This window comes from Pomacea canaliculata, linkage group LG6 (assembly GCF_003073045.1).
Source record: "Pomacea canaliculata isolate SZHN2017 linkage group LG6, ASM307304v1, whole genome shotgun sequence".
Classification (NCBI taxonomy): domain Eukaryota; kingdom Metazoa; phylum Mollusca; class Gastropoda; order Architaenioglossa; family Ampullariidae; genus Pomacea; species Pomacea canaliculata.
Genome location: NC_037595.1, coordinates 12,007,407 through 12,034,175, shown reverse-complemented (window position 1 = coordinate 12,034,175; position 26,769 = coordinate 12,007,407). Strand labels below are relative to the sequence as shown.

The window sequence follows — 26,769 nt, the reverse complement described above, 5'->3', positions numbered from 1 at the left end:
TGGAATAGCATTAACTAGGAAAAGTATTGTAGAAATATAATGTGGGTTTATGATAGAATATAAGAGAAGCATACTTCTTGGATGGAAAGATGGCATCACTAAAGATGGTAGATCGTAATGAATGCTCGTCATAGTTTAAAATAAATGAAGTACTTATTGCATGGTAAAATTTAGTGCGTAAATAATGTTTTTAAGTGTATTCATTTATTTTTCTGATAATTACAAATAATCTGTGTTCTGTTTGCAGCAGAGAAAGAGAGTAAGGACTCCAGTGATTCTGAGACAGACAAGGACAGAGCAGAAGACAAAAATAAAACTCAGGCATTCAGTCAGTTTGGTTCAATCGTTGCATGCATGTCTGATGGCATGATTTTTTCAACTGGAACTACAGAGCAAGGTGACATTATAGTTTAGTAAGCCTTTGGTTTGCTTTTTATTATGCCATACTAGACGCAACATGGGCAAGGCATATATGTACTTGTGTGTACAAAGCATACTATTACATAAATTCATATTGTGTAACAGGGTTCTTAGCCAGCCTCTTACCACAACTGAACAAATTTTTAAAGAATTCTTAAGAAATTGGCATTAAAATCTGTGTGTGTGGTGTGTGTCCTATGTTCATCAAAGTTACAGAAAAGCCCAAGGAACCTATACCACCTGAACCCTCAGTGTGCAACTTAGTTCAGCAGCCACAAATCGCAGCTTCACCTAAAGGGAAGAAAGATAAGGAAAAGGAGAAAGAAAAAGAGAAAGAGAAAGAGAAATCTCCCAAGGCACCTATGTCACCAGAACATACTGCTGTGGTAAAGACAGTTATACTTAGTGAGATAAACCTGCATGATACTGGATGTCCAAAGGTTGGCTTTGAGGGCTCTATCTTTCTGGCTAAAGTGTGAAGTGGGTTTTAGAATGACCATAGGCTGGGAAAGGCTTTTCTTTTTATACCTCAGCCAGGTGGCTAGGTTGGGATTTGTCCACATCAATTGGCATTCAACAGTCCCTTGTAAACTTAGAAGTAGTTATTAACCGGGGAAATCCAAAAGTCTTGTTAAAGTGTTGGAGTGCTAATCAGTCTGCTTAATGTGATTTCTGCCTGACTGTGAATGCCAAAGTGAAGAAATTCAAGCAAGTGTGTGAAAATGTTGGGAAGTATCTATGATTCTGCATGTAAAATGCTGGGTATACAAACTTGAAGAGCTTTTGTTGATCAGGGTTTGATGCATGACATTTTAGTTTTTTTCTCTCTCTCAGCTTGATCAGTTTCTTGTTCTCACTCAAGAAATGATAAAAGACTTTATTTTGGTAAAGTCAAAACTGTGTATATTAATAATTCTTCATCATATATTTTAATACACTGGATTATTCTTGGTATAATATCTTCTTTCTGGATAAAGAAGTAAATTTAAAAAATACTTATGAAAGATCTGTTGATCATGACTCTTACTTTATAATAAATCTACTCAATATTACATCTGATTTGGACTCCTGCTTCATATTACGTTTGTTAATTTTGACTTCTGCTTTATAATATGTCTGCTGATTCTGGCTATACTAAATAGTCATGTAGCAGTGGGGAGAAGAAAGATATTACTGATAAAAAAACAGATTCTCGTTCTTTTCTGCCACATTATTTTGCTGTATTTTGTCGAGTCTAGGTAGAAGAGGATGCAGTGTTGGAAGAGAAAGCTCCAGAGAAACCTCTACTCCAGCCATTTCAAGAACTCTTTATCACTACCCCAGATGGCCTGCACGTGCAGTACTTTCTTGAAAGCTTAGCAGGTGTTTACAACAAAGGAAATTCTATTATATTCTTAAAATCATTTGAAAACTGTATTTCAGCGAAGAACTAAATAAAATTTACACATGATTTTGGCGCCAAAGGAATGTTACATAAGGTTTTTGTATATGAGAAATAAAAAATGATATGCAAAATCTTTGTGCAGTTTGGAGCATTTTAAAACTGTCTTTTGTGCTGAATAAAACAGAAGATTAAAGTGAACAAAATGCCAATGAACAATGATCAGAAAATGATTGGCAGGTTGATTACAAAGTTAGATGGAGCACACCTGCTTCCAAAGACGCTTTTTAGTTCCCTCATTTACAGGTGTGGTCCCGGAATCAGAAAATGATCGACGACTTGTTGTGAAGCAATTCTATCCCTTTAAGATATGTGGGGTTCAAGACTCTAATGCAGTTCGACTCAAGGTCGTCGCTAATGAAGTTTCGCGGATCATCACAGGCGATGGAACTGTCATCAAAACTATGGTTGACGAATCTGTGGAGGTTGGTTTTATGAATGATGCAAGAGGATAGATACATATCTAACAGGATTGCTGCTCATAGTTTAAAACTAAATAAAGAAAGCATTTGAAGCATTCTGTGCTAATTTCTAATTATTTTACCTAGGTGTCAGGGAGGAATATCATTCATCAGATTTATCAAACATTGGTCGCTCCTGATCAGTTTCTTCAAAATCTTTTTCATTTGGTTATTTGGTGTTTGCTATTCTAATCTCAAATTTTAATTTGAGACTACAATTGTGATTGTGTATGTCTGTGTTTTAACCTATTTGTGCCTCATGTTTCATTATTGGAACAAAATAATTTTTCTCTTCAAATCATTGTTCCTTGAATATCTTGAATATAGGTCCCATACATGAATTTCATGCACAAAAATTTCAACCTCCGGCATAAAGGGATTATTGTTAAAATTTTATTTGGTGTAAACACTTGTGATTTTGTGTGTGTATTGTGTCTGTGTGTACATACTTGTATACCTATGTTTAATTTAGTGTGATTCCATGCAAGAATGCTATGAGGGGGATATATAATGTTAAGCTATGGCTATTTGTTGGCATTTGCTTTTGGGTAGTAGAGGACTTTGCTGCTTTATTTCAGAAGATGCTCTTGTTGAAAAACAGGTGTCTTTTCCACAGGTACTATATGCAGATGGAACAGTAGCTGTCCACACTGGCTCTTGGCTCAAGCCCCAAACTTTTGATAGCTCTCCCCAAAGCAGGGCAAGTCTTCACAGTGCAGCAGGTGATCGAGAAACACCCACAAAGAAAGGTTTGTGACACAGGATAGCATAGCTTCAATTAAGCATCATGCATCTCTGTGCATATGAAAAAAGTAAGGCCAGCAACTCTTAAAAAATAAGTTGTAAAACACATTAGATCTGGATGCAGAAACATCATGTAGCTTTGTCCCACATCTATAACCTCTCCTGTCACCACCACCACTATGTCCACCATCAGCAGCAGCATCATATTAAGCGTTAAGAAGCAAACAATTATTTATAGATTTATGTAATAAAGAGAACTAAGGGAAATGAATCTTTCAGAGGAAGATGGAGAGTTGCTGAAGTGCATGAGGGAATCTATTTGTGTATTCTTACCCACCAAGCTTGAAGTGCTTAGTGTTAAAGCACTTTTTCAGGTGGTTGTATTAAAAGTGAAACAGAAGATTATTAAAAAAATTAGTAAGTATTCTTTAATATATGAATTAATCTTTTCTACTATTGTAGTTTCTATTAGGTATTAGGTTTATAGAGACATATAGGAATTAGAGGTAAACAACAACACTGGGGAGGTCACTGTGCTTAGTTTATGAGCTCTGTACCTTGAGAACAAAGGAGTGGTTAGGATAGGTAGTAATCTTCTGCAGAACTAGTGTCCCTGAAATAAAATATTAATTAGAAAGTAAAACACTGAAGTTTGTGTGTTCAAGTTTTCAATTCTTTGATTTCTGTTTCTTTTTTTTGGGGTCAGTTGGGCGTAATTCAGCTAAGGTACATCCCCGTGGATCAGAGAAGACGTTTGAACAGGTGCCTATTATTTTGGGAGAGCAGGAGGAAGAGAAGATAGTGAAGCCAAGCGTCTGGAAAGTGACTTGCCCAGATGGCTCTAGATGGACAAAGTCAAATGGAATCAAAGAGGAGCTGCCACCTGCGCTCATATGTGTAGCAACTGACCCTGACACTAAGCAGGTGCTGCTGGTCACATTTTGACTCAGATGATTAGCATCCAGTGTATGCATGCAGGCTTTTGCACACACAAACACCTAGTATACCTATGTATACCTATTACACACGCACACACATTTGTTTAATTTTGCGTTCTTTATCTTGTTAAACTAGTCTCATCTTTGAAAAGTTTTAAGACAACTGCTCTGAAAATTTCAAAAATATAGCTAAGAGATTCATAAAACCTAAGTCATTTTAAAACAAAGTCTGTGCATGTGTGTGTGAGTGTAGATATACTGTGTTAATTTGCTCTAAAACACAGTTTTATGAGAATGTTTGGAGGGATACACTCATTTTGATTATTAAGTCTGGTAGCTTTTTTTCTGCATAGTCAGATCATTGTCAATATCTATATTTTTGCATAGACTATGGCCACAAGAAATGACCATGTCATCACAGTCAACTATCCAGATGGAACACAAATTGTTGAACACAGCGATGGCACCCGCATTACAGAGTACTACCGTGACACTCTAGTGCCTGTCAGTGAGGAACCTGTGGATACTGGTAAGTGTTTTGAACAAACAAGTTAAGATGATATTTTACAATATCTAATATTATTTTTAAAATATGCTATGATGGAAACAGTATATCATTTTGAATGAGAAAATGTGAGCGTTGGATTTTCATACTACAGAATCATAGAATTTTATGTACATTTGTATGCTCCCATATATACCTTGTATTCTTGAATAACATGTATGTAAATTATACAGTGCTGAATCATGTCTGCATGAATCATAAAGGTACTAATTGTTGTGCCTGTGTATATTTAAATGTTTTATAACATAATTTCTATGCTCGAATGGTTTGCAGAGCAACACAATGAAGAAGAGGAGTTGATGACACAGACTTTAAAGTTTGTGAAGGTGGAGTGCCCTGGCTATGCCACAGTGGAGTTCAATTGTGCAACAACAGAAAATCTCACAGTCTTTGGATCTGGAACCAGTATCAACGTCTTCCCAGATGGCTACTACATTCTGCACCACTGGTGTGGAGGTAGAATCGAGGTGGACACTGAAGGAACACTGGTTAGTGAGACATTACCAACATTACTCTGCTGTATTTGTAGACGATAGAAAGTGAGTGAAACAACAAGAATAAGAGAGAAAAAAACAGGTTGGAGGAGAGAAATATAATAAATTAACAATATACAGAAGAATCTGAGGGGAAAGGGATACAGATTAAGAAGTAAGAAAAGAAGGAAGGATGACAAGAAGACAAAAAAAAAACCCCAAGTTAAAGTGGGTAGGAAGCGAACCTAGATTGGGGAGGGAAGGGTAGGATAGAGACAAATAAAGCAAGAAATAAAGAGAGAAAGTTGGGTGTGCAGGTATACTACCCACGCAGCCGCATGGAGCAGCTGCAACCGGGCATGGAACAGCAGTACATCCTCCGCCATAATGCCTCCATCATCTGCGAGACTGTCGATCCCATCGGCAACTCCTTCAACATCAGTTACACTGGGGACTTTGGCTTCACACCTGCAGCCAGCATCGAGGACATGCCAGAGACTAACGGCAGCAACGTACAGTTGATGTCAGAGGTCAAGGACGTCAAACCCTACACCCGCTATGGCAAGCATGCTCCGCGCTTTTTCATCATCAACCCCGATGGCAGCGGCACTGAGCTGCTCAGGTACCAGGTGAGTTCCAGGTGCTGATGGGAAGGGGATGGGTGCTTTCGATAGGTGAGGGCAAGACAAATGAATGAGATGGTTTGACCGTCAGGTGAAAGTGGGCGCAGAAATAATTAGATACTCAAAGGAAGTGGGTAGGAAGAAACATTATGGAAGACAGATTCGAGTAGAAATGAATGTTTTGATGTTTTTACAAAGCTTTGCCAAACGTTTGTCTGGTTAAGAGATGACGCATCTCTCAGCCAGGAGAAGACTCATCCTCGATCGATCATCTTGCTCAAAACCTGTTTGTCGTCTGTACCAGGACATTGCCGAGTACCTGACTGCCGCAGAACGCAATCCGCCACGGCGGTGCTGAAAGAACCGGTACCGGAGTACCCGGGGATGGTGGGCATCACGATCCTGAAGCCCATGCTGGGTGGCCTGTCCGAGCGGTGGTTGAAGCAGTACCACGAGGAGTCCATCGTGCCCAAGGGCCTGCGGTGCCGCGACCTCATCACCTTGCCGCCACGCGAGTACAAGAAGCCCGGCCCGCACTTAGGCAAAAACGCAGGGCGTGGCCTGAGTGTGGGGTCAACGGTCAAGGTGCAGACTCGCGTTCCTATCCTCCGCTGCCCGAACATCCTAGAGGTCCGGCAGCTGGTGCAGTACAAGCCCGTCACGCCCATCTTGCGGGCCAAGTAAGTGGCTGTCCCTTGTTTATGACTAGCCTTACAAAAGCTCTGATTTTTTTTCACATTTTATATCGTTTATTTGTTTCTTTGTGTCTTTTTTTCCCTGTTTCTTGGGTTGTCTCTTTGTTGTTTTTGTTTATTTCGTGGTGTATTTTTTGTTTGCTTTTTTTTCTTTCTGCTTTCTGTTTCTCTCTTTCCCGCTCTCTCTGTGAGCAGTCCGCTGGCGCTTCAATAGTAAAGCACTTGTCACTAAGATAGTGAAGATTGTAGGTTGTGGGTTCACACCTCGCCTCCGGCTCAAGTATATTTTCCTTTACTAGGCATTAGTTTACCGGACTGTAATGGTCTGTGCTGCTGAGTCGGCGTAGAGCAACTCTTCTGATTAATGTTGGTTTAGCGCATTTTGGCCATGATGGAGATAGAACAAACTAATACATATCCAATAGAGGATGGCAATTTTTTGTTTTGTTTGGGGAGGTGAGCATAAAGTTAAGAAAACTTTAGAGAACTCAAAGTAAGAATCGAGTTTTGAAAAGTTTCCGAGGTCGCAGTCTTTGGCAGCAAGGGACACAATATGTCAGAGCTCAACTTAAAATACTCGCAGGCGGGGAAGCGATCCATCTCATCTATCTCAAACTAGGACGCAATCTGCTGTAGCTGGGATGTGGTAAGGCTGAAGGATGGTGAGGGATGATCGCAGTTTCAAAGTCACGTGACTTATGTCGCAGGCTGAAGCAAAGCCTGTCAGAATACGTCGAGTACGTGGGGCAGCGCAAAAAAAATATGAACGCCATGTCGCTGATAGACCCGCGGCTCGAGGTCGAGAAGATGAAGGCCACAGACCTTCTGACGAAAGCTTTGGTGGAGCGTCTACATCAGCCGCTGACTGAGCAGGGTATGTACCTCACTCTACTGCATGGGGAGTCTCGCACGGGTAGCTAGTGCAGCCTCATACGCATGGACTCCAGGTGCGTTTGGAAGTAGGCAGAGTCGTCCTGCCCGGTCTTTATACTGGAAGTTTGGCGTGCAATAAGCCTGTTGCTTATAATGTTGACTTTCTGTTGCTATCGGAAAGTGATATGTTTCAAACAGTTAGCGTTTTGTAGTTTTATTAATAGTTTAAGGTTTTGGATTTTTTTGGTTCTGTTTAGGGAAAAAAAAAACCCAGCAACTGAACATGATATAGTTATATAGAAAAGAATAGAGAAAAACGAAAAAAAAATCTTGTAAGCAGTATCAAATATAGAATCTCAGAATTATTTATCACAGGAGCAATTGTTGTCTGTCTCGGGTACTCACCTATGCTCTTTCTGGACTTTGGCCGTTCACCAGAGCACGTCAAAGAAATGTACGAGTCAGGGGTTCGCCCACCTCCGCCCAGCCCTCCTCGAACCCCACAGTCCAAGCGAACCGAGGCAGACTGGGAACGCGACAAGCGAGAACTGGTGGAAGAGTTTCGAGGGTTGGCACTTCTGAGGGACAAGAAGATCCCAAATTACTTTGAGAGTGAAATGGGCAAGGCCTTTCTTCTGACTCAGGTGAGAAGAACTTGTTTTACTTGAACGAGTGGCAGACTTTGGGATTTAACTATTTCTTTTAGCTGCCGGATATGACAGACTCTCTATTAAAGGTAGCTATGGCGGCAAATTTTCCTCTGAAGCTAAAGGACTAGCTAACAGCCTCTCATTTTGGACTAGTGGTCTTGTCATATTTTCTTCATGAACTGATGGGGACATGACTTCTTGAAACTATGGCTGTAGCAGACAATTTTGCCTGTAACTTACCTCCTTGACTTCGGAATTGGTTTGTGCAGGCTAAGGACATGGACGAGATGATGAATGAACTGACTGAAGACCCGCGACGGGACGGAAGTGAGGCAGTTCGTGTCAACTCTAGGCAACTTCCCCTGCCACCCAGCGTAGAGAGTGGAAGTTCACTGCGTGAGTCATCCTTTCTCAGCACACTGCACTAGCTACACGCAGCACGTGTGAACAATGCAAAGATGCTCGATAATGCGTGAAAGGCGGTTAAAATGCCTAAAACACGTTTAAAGATGTTTACATTTTTCAAAGGATTCTTAACTTGTGCATAGAATGCTAAAAAAAAAAGGTTGGGGGGGAGCAGCTGCCTCTTCAGAAAAATATACAAAGGAGGCAAAAATGTGAACGTCGTTCACTGACAGCACCCTCCTTTCCCCTCCATCCCAAAGCCGAGCATCTTCCTACGCCACTGGGCCCCTGTTGCTGGTCTGAACCTGTTTCAGGGCATCAGCCACGAACTGCTTTAATAGGTGTTAATGCAAATTTGTTTCTTAATGTGCCCAGACCTATTGATGAAGCATACAGCATAGGTGTTGTAGACTCTAATGATGAAAAAAAAAAAAAACCTAAAGGAAACGGAAACAAAAGGTGTGAGTGGTACATGTCCTCCAACTTTGTCAATCTTGGTCAAACGTTTGGCGGCATTTTTCCGGTTAAGAAGGGCCTTCCAAGCGATACAGCAATCGAAGTTGATCGCTGATCCCCCTGAACCAGGTTCAAAGCTGTGTGAATCGCCATATTATTATTAAGAGAAGTAGGTCGGGTGGCTAGCCGTAGCCGACCATGGTGTATGCTCTTATGCGTTGTTTCACCTGCTGTGTGCAGCTCGGGCCAACCTTTCCCAGACCAGCGACCGCACTGACAACGCGACAAGCAAACTGCCGGTCTCGTCTGATTCTGCTGTGTCTTATCAAGGTAAGGATTGAGGCATGTGCTACCTGGTGATAGAAACTGTTTGTCTGTCCTCTCAAAACTCCCTCCACCCCTTCCCGCTGCTCAACCACCACACACTGCGCGGTCAGTCACTGTCGACTCTGTGCAGGTATTAGTTGTGCTAATGAGTGAGCATTGATGTGATTTAGGGGACAAAGAGTAGGAGTTGAAATCTGGAATCTAATGTCTGCCTCACTGCATGTGCGGCAATTGCCATATAAAGCAGGCTTAATTCTATCTAGCCATCTAATAGTCTGCTGCGCTGGAAACATGATGTGAAAAGGCCATTTCATTTGCGCCTTTCATGCCCTGTATGTTATAAAATATGCTCGGATTCCCTCTACTTGTCTCCATACAGGCTGGACGCCACTCGACTCCGGCACTCAAACGCCCAGGGGCTTGAGGCCCGGAAACCCTACTCCATGGCACGCTGGACATAACAGTTCACCAGCCATTCTGCGACCTTTGAACCCCACGCCGGCCCACGCCAATAAGGTGTTGGCAGAGAGACCTGGTGAGTCAGAAAACATTACTGAACTACCCACGTAATTTTTCTTCTTTTTCTTTTCCTTTTGGTTTTTATTTATTGTTTGGATTTGTTATTTTTTTTCCGATTGTTGTCAGCGCTTCCCTTAACCCACTCCCGAACTGTTATCTTTGCACGTCTCTCTGATGTCATAGTGTTTGGTTTGGTGGGTCTGTGACCCACATGCTAACCTTAGTTTTTACAGACTGTTTGCATGCAGCCCATTTATAATCATCCACACTGTGGCTCACACACATTCTTATAAAGGGATCTGACATTGTCAGAACATTGCAGACCTCCCTTCGATGCAGTGCTGCAATGCAAATCAGCAGATAAAAGGAAAACTGTTTGCATCAACTTTACTGACCTGCAGACAAAGAAACATATTTGCACCACCACCTTCACTGCCGCCGCCGCGGCCGCCGGATGAAGAACCAGCAAGAGATGTATGATAGCAAATGGCAATAAAATTTTAAAACAATGTCTGCAAAAGAAACAAAAACCTCAGAGATAGTTTATTCCTCAAGCCAGTGATGCGAAGGGACATCTATTATTATTATGCTCCATACCTTGTAAATGTGAATAGGTTCTAACAGAATAATGTCTATGTGCTGGCTGTGGTACATCTGGTGACAATCAGCGAGCAGCAGTAAACATCCGTTGTCATCATGTCGATAATAAACATTTACTGTCAAACAAATCATAAACCAACCAGCGAGGTCTGGAACTGTCTGGCTGCAAACAGTTATTGTAACGAAGAGTTTCCTAGACTTTCCTACGAAGTGTAGAGAACAAAGGTGACTTTTTGGTGTAAACAAGTTTCTTCAACATCAGTTTTATCCGTGCATCCCACCCCACTCTCTCCACTCATTTGCGACACCGATGAACAGAAATCTTCTTCCCATCTACAATCATGCCTCCACCTGCTGTTAATTCCTGGAAGGGTACCGTGAAACTAGTTCTGCGGCCATATCATGTATTTTTTGCTGTAATCTTTATTTTTCGATTTTCATTTCTTTGATGATTATGTTTCCATTTTTTATTGTCTGCGTTGTGTTTGCACGTTTTCGTTGGTTTGAATGTTGCTTTCAGTTAACCCCTCCCCCCAGAAGGCTGGTGGAGGAGTGCAAAGCTCTTCAGACGCTGGGTCCAGGGTAAAAGGGGAGTACCCCATGATACCAGAACAGCCGAAGGAAGAAGACAGTAAGAATAAGCTCAAACTCAAGCTTTTAACCTGTTGCTTCGTGTGGTAGCCATAAGAAAACTCAGTTTGCATGCGTGCTGACCCCAGTCGCTCGTCGCAGCGAACACTGCCGCGGCATGTGGTCAGTGTGTCGTGGCTGATTGAGGACTCGCTGCTTTCAAGCTAAAGAAAATAATAAAGAAGTAGATAATCTGATATTTTTAAAGTCGCCAGATCTTTGATTTCATTATATACAGTCTTAAGTCCCATCGGAATTTAAAAAAAAAGAAGCTGAAGGTTGTGGCTGATATCTGCTTGAAAAAGGTAGTTGTTAATATTAATATCAACACCAGGTACAGCTGTCATCCGATCTAAACCCAATTCTGCGATTGGCTGCTTTAAAAACTGTCATTGTCGTCAGTCAAAAAAGGGGCGTTAATATCTGTCACCGCCGTCGTCATGCCGGAGTAGCCTGCTAACCACTGTCCAAACGCGAGGCACGTGACGTTCACGTGACCAGGTGTGGATCAGGGAGCTCCACCCACAAATGGAGTCTTGATCAGTCGATCAAGGAGGAAGAGTGTGTGGGCGCCGACTCCTTAAATCAGCAGAGGTTGACAGACATGACTAGCACTGTTTATATATTGCCCGTGACGGGAAGAGAGAGCGCTTACAATGTTTTATTAATTAGGACAGAACGACAGCTTCCATAACGGTGCAAAACAACAAGACAGGGGAAATAATTTCCCTGATCCGTGGTTCAAGCTAAGTGTGCTTAGTGAAGCTTGAACGACCATAAAAGTGTAACAGGCCAATCTGCATCATAGTAATAAATTGTAGTAGCAGCTTTTACCTGGAGCGAACAAATTTATGACAAACCACGCTCGACAGATGGAAAAGTTGGTGAATCTTAGATAAGGGCTTAAAAGCTAAAATAAAGATAAACTTGAAGCTAATTTTTGCCTATCCTGTTGGTGTCATCTAGTGTTTGAAATTAAAACCACGAGCATCAAGAACAACCCTAATTATAACTCTTTCCTCACTCCTCCTCAAACCTTCACCCCATCTCCTCCGCCATCCCAACAACACCGAAGAACGTATGACATTAAGCTGTTCTTACGACTGGTTATTAAGAATAAAAACATTTGTAATTTCAGACGGAGAGGATAGCACACAAACCTTCGGGGTGTCCGTAACAGGTGATGAAAGACAGTATCCGGTTCCACTTCCATCTTCTCTCCTGGGAGGCAGGCCGGGTGCTCAGACCAACATGAGGGTAGGTCTCAAAATCTGTTAGGATCGTTTATTTTGTTTTGTAGACAGGCATGTCATGTCTTTTTTAAACTTATTTTCAAGCTAATCTACTGATTGAAATACACACACACACACAGAGATTTGCTTTTGCTTGACTGTAATTCCACGTATGCTTTAATCTTTCCTACCATGGTGTAGAACTTTATGTCAAAGGTTAGCGTCTGCAGCATCATGCCTTAGTCTCTGTGTTGGATTGTTTGCTGTCGTGATTAGATGAATCGCAAGGCCCTTCTAACCAAATAGAGATCAATGTTAGTCCCAGACTGACAACTTGGTGTGCGAAGGCACAGGAAACCAGTGGTTTTGGGATGTGTTGGCCCTTTGGTCAACATGCTAACATTTTGCACGGTTTTGGTGTAGACCTTCTCCGTCTTAGACGACATTTTCTGGCGCTCTGTTGCCTCGTATTGTTAACTAGCATTATTGTTATACAGAGTTACTCAGTTTCTGTTTGTCTGTTATCTCGTGTTTCCTTTTCTCTTGCCCTCACCACAACGACTCGTGCACCAGTTCCGCTACATTGAAGAACCAGTCCGGCGTCAGGTGCGGAACACGGCAGCCGTGGGGATGACAAAGGACAGAGCCGTCGTCTTGCGCAGCATGCGGGGCCTCAACCTGTTGCCGGAGGAGGTCGACTTCGGCGTGCTTCGCGAAGGATCCACCTACCTCTTCGTGGTGCTACTGAAAAACACGGGCGTCGACTCGTGCAGGTTCAACGTGCGTCAACCCCCGCCCTCTACAGGTCTGCGTGTCTTCTACAAGCCGGGGCCCGTGAGTTTTTAGGCGATGAGAGCGAGGACGCTCAAGACGACACGTTTTCTGGGGTTGGGGGTTGGTGGAGAGGATTTGAGGATGATTATATTAAGGATTGTATGTCCGTATGAATGAATAAATATCAGCATGAATGAATGGATGAATTGGTGGATGAGTAAAAGAATGACTGAAATTGAATCACGAGGTTCTGAGAGTGGCTCAGCTTCTACCCTTCTTCTTCTGCCTATCGACTTCAGTTTTGCCAGCAGTAATGTTTGTGAATTTTGACCACCCATATCTGACTATTAGACGACCGTTACTATTTTTTTTTTTTTGATTTTGCCTAACCGGTAAGTAGAATAAGTTGTTGACAAGTAAATCTCGCCAGCAGAGTGCTGCGAGAGAACTCCCCCCTAAAGGTAATCCCCCCTGCCCGGATTTTCCCCTGACTTTGCGTTATTGTAGGCCTGTCATGCCACTAGAAGAAAACATCCCTAAATACTACATTTTCCCTTGCAACAACGATTCTCTCCTCCCTCCAGCCTTGAAATGAAGTAATGACTGCAAGTGTGTTGATCCAGTCTCAAGGAAAGCCGATCGAATAATAACTGTCAGTGTCTCGTGCAGCTGGAAATCTCCTTTTAGCGACAAACCGATAATCATCGGAATTTGTAGGTCAGCTTTGTCAACACGTATTAAAAAATACAATCCTGTACGAACAAAACCTGTTGCAGGAAGACAATCTTTACGTCATCACACCATTCGCATAATCGTAAAGTCGTTAAACGTAAGGCGTCTTAGAATAGATACTGTTGACGAGGGTTTTTTTTTCATCAAAAGAAATGTTACAAATGAAGCCATTATTTGTCGTGGGTCATATCCATAAGGGTTTGTTGTTCTTGTGGAACGTGGTTAACCTGTTGTATACTTTTTTTGGGAAAAAATCCCCCTAATCCTACAAATCTCGTGGGATTGGTCATTCCCGAGAGTTGTCGTCCATTATACCAGGTCACGCATCCCTGTCTGCTCGTCGCCGTCGTTGGTAAAGGTAAAAATATTTTCCTGTCTGCTGCGTAACGATTGAGAGCGGTCGGGGGAGGGATGTGGGCAGAGAGGGTGGGAGAGAGAAATTCCTGGAGCTCGTGATTGACCTTGCTTGACTGTTCTGTCTTGTCTTGCTTCCCTCGTAATCAGCTCCGCCCGTGGGTGCGCTTGCCAATTACTGCCGGCCATTAGTTAGAAACAGGAGTCTTGGAGGGCGCTCTCGCCATGGATTTCAGGGTGAGGCAAGACACGGTGAAGAGGACGGCCGTGATGGCGATGCTATTGGGAATCTGGCGTATCGTAGAAAGGACGGTTCGGGATTACATCGCGATTTTACTTGCGGCGTCCGTTTCGTATGAAGCGGATCAAATGACCACTCAACACTCGCCAATACTCTTTGTGACAAACAGAAGCCAGACTTCGGGTACAGGCGGTCTATGTTGAGGTTTTTGACACAAACTTTTGTCGTTCGAAGTGTAGGTGACATGCAAAGAGGTCAGCAACGTAGATGTCATTGAGCATGGGTACGCTTACGGAGTCAAGGGAGAGCTGGGAACATATGCTAATTAGACGTATCTGTGGTCACGTGACAGTCTGTGAATGATGATGTTTGTAGAGAAGGGGGGAAAAAAAACCAACGGAAGAGGAGGAGAAAACCCTGCACTGATCGGATAATACAAAAACAAAAAGGAAGAAAAGCAAAAGGTGGGTAGTTCAGTAACGTTCAGTAACGTTTCCCCGACGCTGGTACGGTCTCTCTGCCAGTCATCAGAAACAAAACAAAAAATGGCGGCCATTTAGATCTTTGTCGCCATTTTGAACGAGTTGTTTTGTATGCAGTAGGCGGAAATTGCATCTCAGTACACCAGCCGTGAGGACGTGGTTGGTGAGTGCGACTGGTGTCACCATTGCGAACACAAAAATCCGTGTCAGTTCACAATGTTTGTACATAATTTCTCTCTCTGTTTTTATTGCCTTGTTTAGAATTAATGTAACTTTTTTTATTTCTGCTATTTAGTCCGAGGGCTAGATGTACAATAGAGCATAACGTTTGTATATTCTGTTACCCTCGTAAATAAATAAAGATTTGTCATTTGTCATTGGACTCGTTTTGTGCTGTGGCAGGTGGCGGCGGGCATGAGTGCCAAACTAAAGCTGGAGCTGTACGCCATAGCTTTCGGGGCAGTGGGAGTGGAAGGTTCGTGCTCCATCAGCCATGACCTTGAGATCGTCACCGAGACCGACATCATGCGCTTGCCAGTCAGAGCCTATATCCTTTGTGCTGTGGGCCGAGACTAAGATGACGAGAATGTCGTCGTCGTCGTCATCATCATCATTATCATCATCATCATCATCATCATCATCATCATCATCATCATCATCATCATCATCATCATCCATCGTCACCCATTTTCATCAGACACATGAACGTACGTATGTACATATAATCTAACACAAACGCGCGCGTGTGCACACACACACACGCTCGCGCGTCCGCAGACACACGCACACAAAACCGTAAAATAAGTGAAGTGACCGCAATGCCGTTTGAAAGATGTCCTTGACTCACTGTACCTGTCCTGACAACGTACATGTACGACGAACAGATGAGTTCCGCCGGCAAGGTGGGGCTTGCACCCGGGGTGGTTCTCATCTCCAAGTCACCGCCTGGCAACGTCGGCATCATCAAACCGCGCAAGGAGGTCTATTGTAAGTTCGACTTCAATTCGCGCTGTCTTCACGGTACCCCCCACTTCCTTTCCTCTCTCAGACAGCGAAACGAAACTCTCAAATGCAATGCTTAATTAATGTTTAATTAATCACATCTCATGTACACCTAGCAGTGAAGATTTCATTCACTACACCTCACGGACACCTGGTAGTGAAGCTTTTTCTATGAACTGTTTTCAAAGCCCTACCGGGTCAAGGGTAATAAATAATGAAGGCACAACCGCAGATATTGATCAATGATGTCTCGGAGTTTGCTTATTTATTTTTAATCTCTTACTTGTATGAAACAGGGAAATTGCAAAAATTAAACAGTCTTAGGACACAGACTTTATCATTACTCTGTTACAAAGAACAGGAAGCCACCACTTTGTCAAAAAGATTCTAAAGAAAATGTAGGTGCATTTTCGAACATTCTAATGATAGAGCTTTCTTTTAATGAAATGTGTTTTTAATTATGCGTAAATGGTAGTAAAGAACAATTAGAGAATGCCACCTGATGTACAGCTAAAGACCGGCTTTGGCGACTGTTGACTTGATGAGTTCGTTTTATATTTTATGATTTCCATCTTCCCTGACAGGACGACGTGCGAAAGCTGCTTTACAAGATATTTCTTATTCTTAAGCCTATCTTGGAGTATTTCACTAATTTGATTAAAGTATTACTTTTAAACTGATTAATGTTTACATTTTTACCAAAAGAAAAGCTTGTCTCAGTTACTGGGTTTGCAGAGAAAACATGCTTTACATGCATGTGTAATCTGTTTTAGTGTCTCTTACTTAAAAGTTTGTTTATTTCTCTACTAAAAAAATCACATTTTAAAGTTTTATTTAATGCATTTTAATGTCAAGGATGACAAGCAGTGTTTTTGTTTTCCAGGTACCAGTTAAGGACTGAAGTTGACGAGTAGTCAGTCTTGTTGACCAGCGTCTGATCCTTTGTATACTTCTTTCGTCTGCGGGCAGCAGGGATATGATTCACACTTTAAAAAACAAACAAACAAACAAACAAACAAACAAACAAACAAACAAACAAACAAACAAACAAACAAACATGGGGATAAGACAACAATTCTTGTGCATTGAGATCTGTAAGACGACGACATCAGCTCAGCGGGACCCGCAGTCGTAAAACAACATTCCGATGAAAGAAGGCCAAAAAGGCAGAATTGGGGTAAAGGGGTGAAAATGGAACAAACAGAACAAACAGAGGAATGTGACAGCTGCGGGAGAAGTACTATACAGCTAGTTTGCTAAAAGTTTAAAGAAAGGAAGATGTTTATAAGTAGTAAGATAAGATGCCCTTTATCATCGCTAGAGACGCAGTGAATGTCTTACCTGGATGAATATTTCCTATCAATGTTTTTTTTTTTTTTTAAAAGCATCAGAACTGTGTCGAAATGGTCAAGTGTTTTCGCTTGTCTGCTAAAGACAGCGCCGGCAAGAAATTTTACAACGAGGATTTTTTCTGACAGCTGTGATAGAAAGAATTGTTGGTGGTTTATTTCTTTATATTACAAATGCAAACATTTGAATCGCCGAAAGACATTGGGGAAAGTTTTTGTTTTTTTGGAAGAACTATATTCGTGATTGTAAATGCAATGTATCAATAAATGTGAGACTTTTTCGCAAGACTTCTGCGTGTTCACAGTTTAATTCATGCACTTAACACCTGCAGAAAGCTAGAGTATACCTTGTCCGTTATGAAATGAATCACGAGGTTGAAGCTTAAAAGAAAGTGTGGAGTCAAAGTTGAGGTCGACAAGACTAACGGTAGACACGGTTTCAATACACATTAGACACCAGAGATAGTAAAAAACTTTAGCCTGCAAGTGGAAATGATCGGAGTTAGCACAGCCAAGCAATCTGCTGACCACCTTTCATAAGAGACCAACGCTAGAAATCTGATTTCTTCTTACTTATTTATCTCTCATCCTCTCCTCAACTTTAAACGCTTTTTGTGCAACGACTCTCTCGGACTGTTATTGTGACGTCGACGAGAGCGACAGCATCGGGGATGAATGTGAGCATTGCCTTTGTCCTTATCTTGTCGTTTCTTTGGTTATCGTAGTTTTTTCTTTTGTTTGGTCAAAGACAGGAAGAGTGATAGGAGGAGACTGAAAGGTATTCACAGGTCATTGCTTCTCTACCCACGCTCACTCAGGCATATATATATATAGTGCTTTTATTCCAGACGCTTTGTTTTTCCAAAGAATATTTGAAAAGAAACCACTCAAAATCCATTCATAAACCAGGAAACCTTCAGAAACATAATGTCAGCATGGAAACAGGCGGAACGTCAAAAGAGAGAGAGAGAAAGAGAGACGAAGAAAATAAAGAAAAGGAGGAATAGTCGCCCACAGCATCTATCAATTTCTTCTCCTGTGACACTGATCATGTCGAACTGTAGCGCTCTCAATAACAATGCGTCAACGAGATTCACGCCCAGACGCCACTTCCTGCCACTTAGAACCCCGCGGGGGCCGCGGGGAGAAGCCTCACAATCCCGGGTGTAGCGAGCGAGCCAGGCACTTGCAACTGTCAACAAGACAGAAGGAAACCCTTGGTCAGTCGCTGACGTGTTTAAGGCCTGCAATCGTCCTTCACACACACCAATGCAGTCTCTAGTTGCGACGACGATCCCTGGGCGACAACATCTCCGTAAATCGCGCGACGGCGCAACTTTGGGAGGTTTCTTGTGGACCTGCCGTGTCTCGATTGCCTCTTAATTCATCTCTTCTTCTCTTCCTCTTTCTTTTTTCGTTCTTGTTGATCTTTCCTGTTCTTATTCTTCTTCTCTTCCATGTCATTGTTCTTCTTGTTCTTCTACAGTTTTCTGTACTTGGTTTTGCCTCTTTCATTCTTGTTCTTCTCTTTCTTGGTCTTGCTATTCTAAGAACTTGACAAAGATTACTTACGACGATGTTATGGCGTTTTTAACTTACTAAAAATAATAAAGCTGCTGGTTTAGACGGTATGATACCAGAGATCTTTAAATATTCTGTCGAAGTTAATGCCCCCTTTTTAGTTGATCTATTCAATCATATATTTTCCACTGGACAATAATCCGAGGCATGGTCTGGAAGCTGTTCACCATACAAAAAGGTAGCATACATGAACCGGACAACTACAGAGGGATATCCCTATTAAATGTCTGCAGTAAATCATATAGTTTTATCCTAAACAAGCTCTTGTCTGACTGGGTCGAACACAAAAATGTATTTTTGATGCATGAGACGCAGGATTTAGAAAAGCCATTTTTACTGTTAGCAATGGCCTCGCACGTCAAAAAAAAATTACACGTTGCATTCTTAGACTTTCTTAAAGCATTCGATCTTTTATCTAGACCCAAATTATGGTGTGTTCTTAGACAAAGGGATATTGGAGGAAAGTTTCTAGTTACTATACAAAGTATGTACAAGGCAGTGAAATGCAGGATTAGATGTGACCAGGATGTGACTGATCTCTTCTCTTGACCTAAAGGCCTTAAACAGGGTAACAGCACTAGCTCTCTTCTGTTGTTGCTGCTAATAAATGAAGCTGATACCGACATTATAGGAAAAGGCAAGCATAGTGTCAAATTATTCTCAGATTTAATAGAGATTTTTCATTCTTTTGTTTGCTGACGACATAGCTCTTGTGTCTGACGCTCCCAGAGGGTTTGCAGTATCAGATTCACCTTTTAGAAGCAAACACCTTAGACCTCTGTAAATTTCGAAAGATATCGCATCAAAAACCCCGTGAGGGAATCAGAAAAATATATAAAACAATGCCGAAACTTGGAGACCTTATCCCACCAATGTTTAGAAGCTGTTTGATAGCCAAATCAGACCTATTCTGTTGTACGTTTCTGGACTGGAGTATGTATGAGCTTCGTGAAATAGAGTTGGTACATTTGTTTTCGCTAAAAAAAGTTACTAAATGTTAGCCGCAAAACACCCAACGATATGGTATATGGTAAGACTGGCCGTTTCCTTAGAGCAAGTTGTAAACAATAAATAAAAAAGGGTCAATGGCTCTCTAACCATTTTCGAGAAAGTCATCTTTGCCATGCAAACTAAATTGGTCATTCATTCATCTTCGCTTTCTCTTTCTCACGCACACACACAATCAATTGTACGTTGCATGCGCACTTTTTCTGTTTCACGTTTCGAGAGAAAAATAAAGCAATAAAAATGCGCTGAAAAATTCGGTGCTGATGCATTTCTCAACCATTTAAACCAGAGATGCTCATAGAAAAACAGTCAGAAATCTCTACACATTTCTTACGGTGAAGCTAAAAATTTGTAAAATATCTGAACAAAAGCGACTTCGTTGAGGATGCAGATTCTATAAACAACATGAGCAAAGAAGAAGACAGGAGCAACAGCGATCTTACTCCTTTCATCGATCTTACTGATTCTTCTGATCGCAAACCTCGCCGGACTTCTGATACCGGTTACTTCAAATTATGTAACCAAAATCGATCTCTTTCTTTCAAAATCACAAACATTCCAACAGTATCACTTTTTTGAATAAACTCGCATTAAATTTGTCTAACTATTCTGAGACTAACAAGAAAACAGGAGTTTATCACATAGCAGCGAATAAGAGAACGGAGCGGTTCGTGTCCAGACCATTTCGACTAACCGATATTAATACCTTTTCGTCGTTACCTTTCTCCATCTGAATAGAGAATAAAACTGTTTCCAGCGAAAGATCACAACTCAAGGTGTAGCTAACATTTTCCTCCGAGTGGTAATACATTTTCATTAGTTGTTCAGATAGAACACATATTAAGCTGTGTTCGTCACCGGCCAAGAAGTTAACAAGAACATCCTGATGTCCCAGGATTTGTTCCAGACAAACCAACAGTCTTGTTTCTTTGTTTGTCCTCGCTGGATTCTGACTTTTCTGGAGCTGAAAAAGCGAGAGCAAGTGCGTGAATGTATGTGTGTGAGAGAGAGATGATGGTTAGGGAAAGAGTGAGAAAGGAAAGAGAGAGAGAGAGGAAATAAGTAAGAGGGGATATAGATGGGTGAGAGAAAAAAAGATACGGCGGGAAAACGCCTTAATTTTTATTTTTTAATCGAAATGTTTACTGGTTGATTCGAGTGCAGTTGCTTATGTCTCTCTGGATTCATAAACACGTGGTCTTAGCATCCAAAGTCTGAAAGTGCACGTAAGACGTGAAATGGACAGAACGGGAGGAAGAGGAGTTGAGTGAGAGAAAGAATTATCGGAGTGTTTCACGAAGCTTGATTTGAACGAGCACAAACCACAGCAAAACAACAATATAAAAACCAGTCAAAGAAAACAAATTAACTTTTTTTGGCAGAATTGTGTCATTTCCTCGCCCTTCCTCGCTCCTGTCAGTCTGTTTTCGCCGATTGTCAGTTGTGTTGTTTTGAGTTTTTGCTTTAATTTTCTAACCTTTTTTGGCACCACGGACCCTTGTCCAAGCTCCTTCCGGTTGTCTGTACAACCCGTGACATGATGTCCTTCCTTGTCTTCAGATGTATGAGCAAATCATTGTTATGATTATCTATTACGATTATTATTGCTGCTATTCAAAGTATTACATTGATATTTTTATTTATTTAAAATGTTTTTTTTTCCGTTGTCAGAAGTTGGTCTTTTTCAGTTTGTTGTGTGGACATCGACAGGCCGCGGTGAGAGGCACGTGACAGGAAGTGAGGAACGCAGGCAGCACGTAGTCATCAAATGAAGACCTGCGCTTTGAGGGCCTGCCACTGCCGGCACTACCCTTCTACTTCCGGCAAGCGCCCACGTTTAGCCTCAACCATGACCTCAGCTGAGGGTCGTTGTCACGTGATGAAGGGGTGTAGAGGAAAGACATCATGGCGGGGGTGGAGTCAAACGTCTCTCTCTCTCACACACACTCCCTGTTTGCATGTTATATGTGATTGTTTACACTGCAATACATCAAGAGGTAGCGAGAGCGAGGCTAATGTCATGTCTGGCAGGGAAACCTGTGAAAACTTTGATTAGTAACAGAGTTCGCACAGCCAACCAGGATGTAGTTGACATTCTCTTCGAATGGTGTCACATGATTTTTATTGTTTTGCATGTGTGGTCATTGACAACTGTCGTGTGCCCCAGCCAGAAAAATATATTCAATGTGTTATACAATACAAGCAATATTTAGTTATAACTAGCCGGGGTAACTACTTGCACGAACGTTTCCAACTACGACTTTATGGTCAACGTTTGATCCGCCTTTTAATCAAGCTGAACCAGTAATTGCCTTGCGTGGCCTCAGTGTGGTGCCGGTTCGAATCCTGCTGTTGTCTTTTTTCACCTTTTATTTTCTTTTTCTCCACTTGAAAAAATTCGTCTCTCACTTTCACCCACTATCGCTTTCTTATCCCATGGCTATCTCATTCACGACTCCATTTCTGTCTGGAGTGATTCTCACAGGTCGTTAAACTTTCAGAGGATTAGCTCACCACCCGCTAACCCTTTGCGTGCTGCGTGCGGCGTGCGGCAGGATACAGGCTGCATCGACCTGTCTACAACCCCCGGACGGCCCAGTGGGTCAGGTTCTCGTGTCCCCAGTCATGGACGAGAAGTTGCCCACTGCTTTCCCCGCTTCTTGCTTATCACGGAACGTTGCCTAGAGCAACACATGTACCTTGAACACTAGTCCTGGCTCGATACAGGTCGGCCTGATGTCACCGAGCTCATTCCGAATCGTCCAAAGGTTGTTAGCCCCACACTTTACTGAGAAATTGTTTAGGAGGAAAAATAACAAGGTCCCAAAATTTCTGCTCTCGAAAAAAAAAAACCGAAGAAAATAATAAAGGAAAAACGTTCCTTCAAAAACCAACAAACAAACAAACAAACAAACAAAGAAATAAACAAAGAAATAAAGAAATAAACAAAGAAATAAAGAAACAAACAAGTTAAAAATTTCAAAACAATAACACAACAATAACAAAGAAATAACTAAACAAACCATCCTTCCGCTTTCCATGCGAGACAGTCTCAGTACCCTTCTCTACAAGAAAACGAAGAATATTCTAGTCAAGTAACGGCGAAGACTACTCTACTCAATCTCACCATTTGTCACGTGCTCGATTAGGCACATGACGTCACCGCGCGTGAGTCACCCGTACCTCTCATCAGACCTGCTTTTGATCTTTGATGATAGTTCTAGTTAATAACGAGTAAGGTAAATGTGCAGGTGGTAGTCTTACTTAATTATATGTAAAGTCAATATGTAGTGCTAGTTAATTATGTGTAAGATCAATGAGTAGGTCGTAGGAGTACCTTCCAGATGACGTGTCCTAGACACGATGAACCACAGCCTCAGGCCACTTTATTTTTGTTTCCCTCTCCCTACACACTCCCTGTTCCTATTGTAAAACTTTTCGCCTTTTACTGGTCAGAAAAAGATCCGCACTTAGTTCCACCGGCATAAAAGTGCGAGAAGAATCCATAACTGGTTTCCTGTACCTGCATGTTAATGAGCGCACTAGGCTAATGGCGACAGGCTCTCTAATGACATGCGATGGCACAGGCTCTCAAAGCTGCAGGTCGCATTACTGCCACATTACTTCCGCAAAACGTAGTTCCTGAATCCACTTGCGACGTAGATAGATGCATTTCCGAAGAATTGTGGCATTCCTGATAACAGTAATGAGCAGTCGAGGGCGATTATTTTTTTGGTCTTGTTACAGAGAACAAAGATTTCGGTGATCGCTAATCCTCAGCCGTGACCGCTTTGATCATAGGGTGATCACTGATTTGATTACACTGTTTCCCTTTGTATGTTTCTGTGTTCTGTGATAAGTGCAGAGTAGTGGTACAGTTTTTCTATATTATGCAAATTAACACCAAAAAGGTTATTGATGTATACAAAAATATAAACAATGGAAGAGTGTGTGTCAGAGAGAGAGCCAAACGTAGATGTGTGTATGTGGGTGATTGTTTGTTTGTTTGTATGTGTGTTTGTGCGTGCGTGATTTTGCTTTTTCGGCTGCACCCGAAACTGTGACCTGGGTGCAGTCAGTTGGACCACTCATCCTGAGAGCGGAACTTGCTGTTGCTGAAGCCATCAGACAGTAAGGCCTGCTTTAACGTCAATGACCAACCGTCGTTTGGTTTCCGCCTTCGCTCGTTGGTCTGGTGTACTTTTAACTCTTTTACTACCGAGGGCGTCCAGAAGCAGGAGTAATGTTGGGATGGGGGAGGGGAAGTCACGTGGTTTGTTTGTGCACATTCTGCTGCAACGAGCGGTAAAAAGCAACAAGAATGGTACGGTGTTGATACTTGTACTGTGTGACCTGTCATTACAGTCATGCTATGTGGAACGAATATTTACTTTGAAATAAAATTAGACGCATATCTTTATGCTATTGTTAGGCTTTTTATTCTGACATGTCTCTGACGAAATCAGAGCTAGCAACTGTTTTTTTTTTCCCGAACACCTACTTACTCATGAACTCCTCCCCTCCCCCTCGAAAAAAAACTCATACAGAGGGGAGAACAGGAATGAAGGAAGGGAGAAAATGAGGGGAGAATGAGTTCCAGAGAGAAGAAATTAGAAAGAACTAACGAAAGAAGACGAAGAAAGAAGAGAGAAATAAAAATCTATATCAGTTACTATAATATATTATTAGTAACTGGGTGATCTCATCCGCTGCCTTCGGACTTCAAAAACTTGAGAAAGAGAGAGACAATAGCGTTCGTTAACTTTCGTTAGTCTGAGGTAGATCAATCAAATGTCAGGTATACAGATGTTTGTGATTTTTGTGACCAACCATCCTCGAACAGTGAAACACGCTCAGCTCCTTCACCCTTTGGCTGGATTCTGCAAACTTTCTATTCTGGTTTGGAGCAAAGACTTGCGGCATTCAGTCAGCTCAGTCTCCGAAACAATCCGACAATTGTCGACGAGTGTGAAGCTACCCTAAGCTCTCCAGAGAATTACTTAATAATTATTTTCTTGCCAACTTAAGCTCGTTTTGATCGACCAGAGGACAAGAGCAGTTATGTACTAGGCAATTATTTAAAACTACTGGTTCCCTGTCGTTTAGACATGTTTAAATTATAGGCTGAATATTGAAACAATTATGCAGTAACAATTGCCTCAAAATATTTTTTTTTTAATTTGTAATTTTTGTAGAATCGTGAGCTGTGCTCATCTGAGGGCTGTAAGTCCTGTGGAGAACAACCTGCAGAAAATCAATGACGTCCTATATAACCCGAGTCCAGGTGTTGGAAACAGGACCCATGACCCAGTCGCCTACTTGAAGTTTTTCTACCTGTGAGTAGATCACAGTTGCCATGAACTACTCGCAGGTAATGAATATTTCCGCAGCAGTTAATCTTCCTAGCAGGAAATCTCATCAGACAACAGGTCTTAGGGTCTTTTTTTTCCCACTGCCAAAGCTGGGATCAAATGTTGGTCGATGGACGTTGAATGGCCGCAACCTTTGTGAGTCGTGTGACCTTTCGGAAGCTCTTTGTGTCCAGGAAGACGAGGTGAGGTAGCGAGTGCAGCGGTTACAGGGCCCCACAGGGGCGCGAGTGACTCACCTCTCCACGGCGAGAAAAGGACAAGGATTTAATTTTCCTCGGAGTCAAGACCTTCCACCCGTGTTTTCATTCCTTTCTGGCCGTCGTGTCTTGGCACGCACTCAGCACATGCTAAGGTCAGGAAAGGTCAAGTTCAAGGTACAAACACAGCGCATGCGCAGTGCGTACTTTCGTGGAGAGGAGACAGGACATCGCCGTCAGAAGAACAGAATCAAAATTAAAATAATTTTTTTTCATTGACCGATTCTGGACACAATGCTCTTATTGTTTACTATCTTTCTGTACTTAAGTGCGAAGTAGGTATTTATGTATTTAGTCTATGTCAGTATCTTTGTAAGTACATATTTATTTGTTTGGTCAGCCTGTGCAAATAAAGACATCCACGGTTGTGTGTAGAAACGCGTGAATGTTTGCGTGTATATATACGGGTATGTAGTTCATTCAGTTGTGCAAAACAATTTCGTCTAGTCTTACCCTCCAGAGGAAACTAAACACGTGTTTTGATCCCTTATTGTTCTAAAATCTCGAAGAGTTTATACGAATGTTCCAAGATAAAGTTCGAAAACATCTGTTATAAAATCTTTCTGTCTGATTCTCTATCATAAAGCAGTGTGGTCATTTTGAACGGGTAATTAGTTCAGGCATGATTAAAAAGAGGAAAAAAGAAACTACTTTGCATAACACACGTTGTACATATTGCTGTTCGGCTCTTCTTTCCCACTGGCCAAAATTGGGTGTTTTACCCCTCACCAGTAGGTACAGCAAAGCAGCTGCCTTGTAAACAAACACCACATTCAGAATAAGAAAAGTGTCCCAACCCGAGATACGAACCGACGTCACCCCATGGTGTTAAATGCTTATAGCTTTTTGCTCCACGTGACTGCCTATTTCCAGTGTTGAGAGACAGATGTGCTTTCAATAGTCTATGATTGACCAGACAATACTCTCTCCCTAAAGTTCAAACCATCTTCTTTGTGTAATGTTCTCAGTTTTCAGAGTCTGGCACCAACGCTCGCTCTGCCTGAGAGGACGCATGCGCAGTACTGTAGCCATGGGAAGTCCTGGTGTTCCGTTTTCCCATTAGGCTCCATGTCCCACACGTTCTGCCCGTGACTTTATTCCGTGCGAGTCCTGGTCGACATGACCCCTAGCGCCGCACGAGTGACGTTACCTAGGTGATGCTCCTTTGATGTTCTCCGATGTGTTAATTTGTCGGCGAGGCAGGTATGAACCGTCACCTGTGCCTACCTCCCTCCCTTGCTCCCCCACAAAGGTCATTACAGATGTGTTTTGATGTTATATCTGTATCTGTACTACACTTAAACGATGCCCACCTGCTGTAAATTCCTTAATAGAAAATACCTACCTGCGATTTTCAAACTTGCAAATCACAGACCCCAACATATCACATATGTCTGGTTTGACGTATCAATATATCAAAAATTGATTTAAAGTATTTCCCTCCTTTCTTGTATATTTACAACTCATTCAAAAACATGCTTTATGCTTTAACACATGTGTGTGAATACATACACATAACTTACCTATTCGGATACTCAGACAAAGACTGCAAAGAGACATAGACA

At 42.0% G+C, this 26,769-nt stretch overlaps 1 protein-coding gene across 1 annotated transcript in view; it reads left to right on the top strand.

Annotated features, from left to right (window-relative positions):
• LOC112566087 (sperm-associated antigen 17-like) overlaps positions 1 to 17,274 on the top strand; it is a 37,796-nt gene extending 20,522 nt beyond the window's left edge. The window contains 22 exon segments of the mRNA XM_025242035.1: positions 248 to 397; positions 631 to 806; positions 1,659 to 1,782; positions 2,108 to 2,286; positions 2,939 to 3,071; positions 3,773 to 3,990; positions 4,392 to 4,533; positions 4,843 to 5,057; positions 5,360 to 5,671; positions 5,970 to 6,006; positions 6,009 to 6,345; positions 7,068 to 7,234; positions 7,672 to 7,877; positions 8,153 to 8,279; positions 8,985 to 9,074; positions 9,451 to 9,606; positions 10,711 to 10,821; positions 11,959 to 12,077; positions 12,626 to 12,886; positions 15,038 to 15,182; positions 15,488 to 15,622; positions 16,521 to 17,274. Of these exon segments, the coding sequence (XP_025097820.1) occupies positions 248 to 397; positions 631 to 806; positions 1,659 to 1,782; positions 2,108 to 2,286; positions 2,939 to 3,071; positions 3,773 to 3,990; positions 4,392 to 4,533; positions 4,843 to 5,057; positions 5,360 to 5,671; positions 5,970 to 6,006; positions 6,009 to 6,345; positions 7,068 to 7,234; positions 7,672 to 7,877; positions 8,153 to 8,279; positions 8,985 to 9,074; positions 9,451 to 9,606; positions 10,711 to 10,821; positions 11,959 to 12,077; positions 12,626 to 12,886; positions 15,038 to 15,182; positions 15,488 to 15,622; positions 16,521 to 16,531 (3,551 nt within the window). The 3' untranslated portion in view covers positions 16,532 to 17,274.
• Positions 17,275 to 26,769: the final 9,495 nt, after the last annotated feature.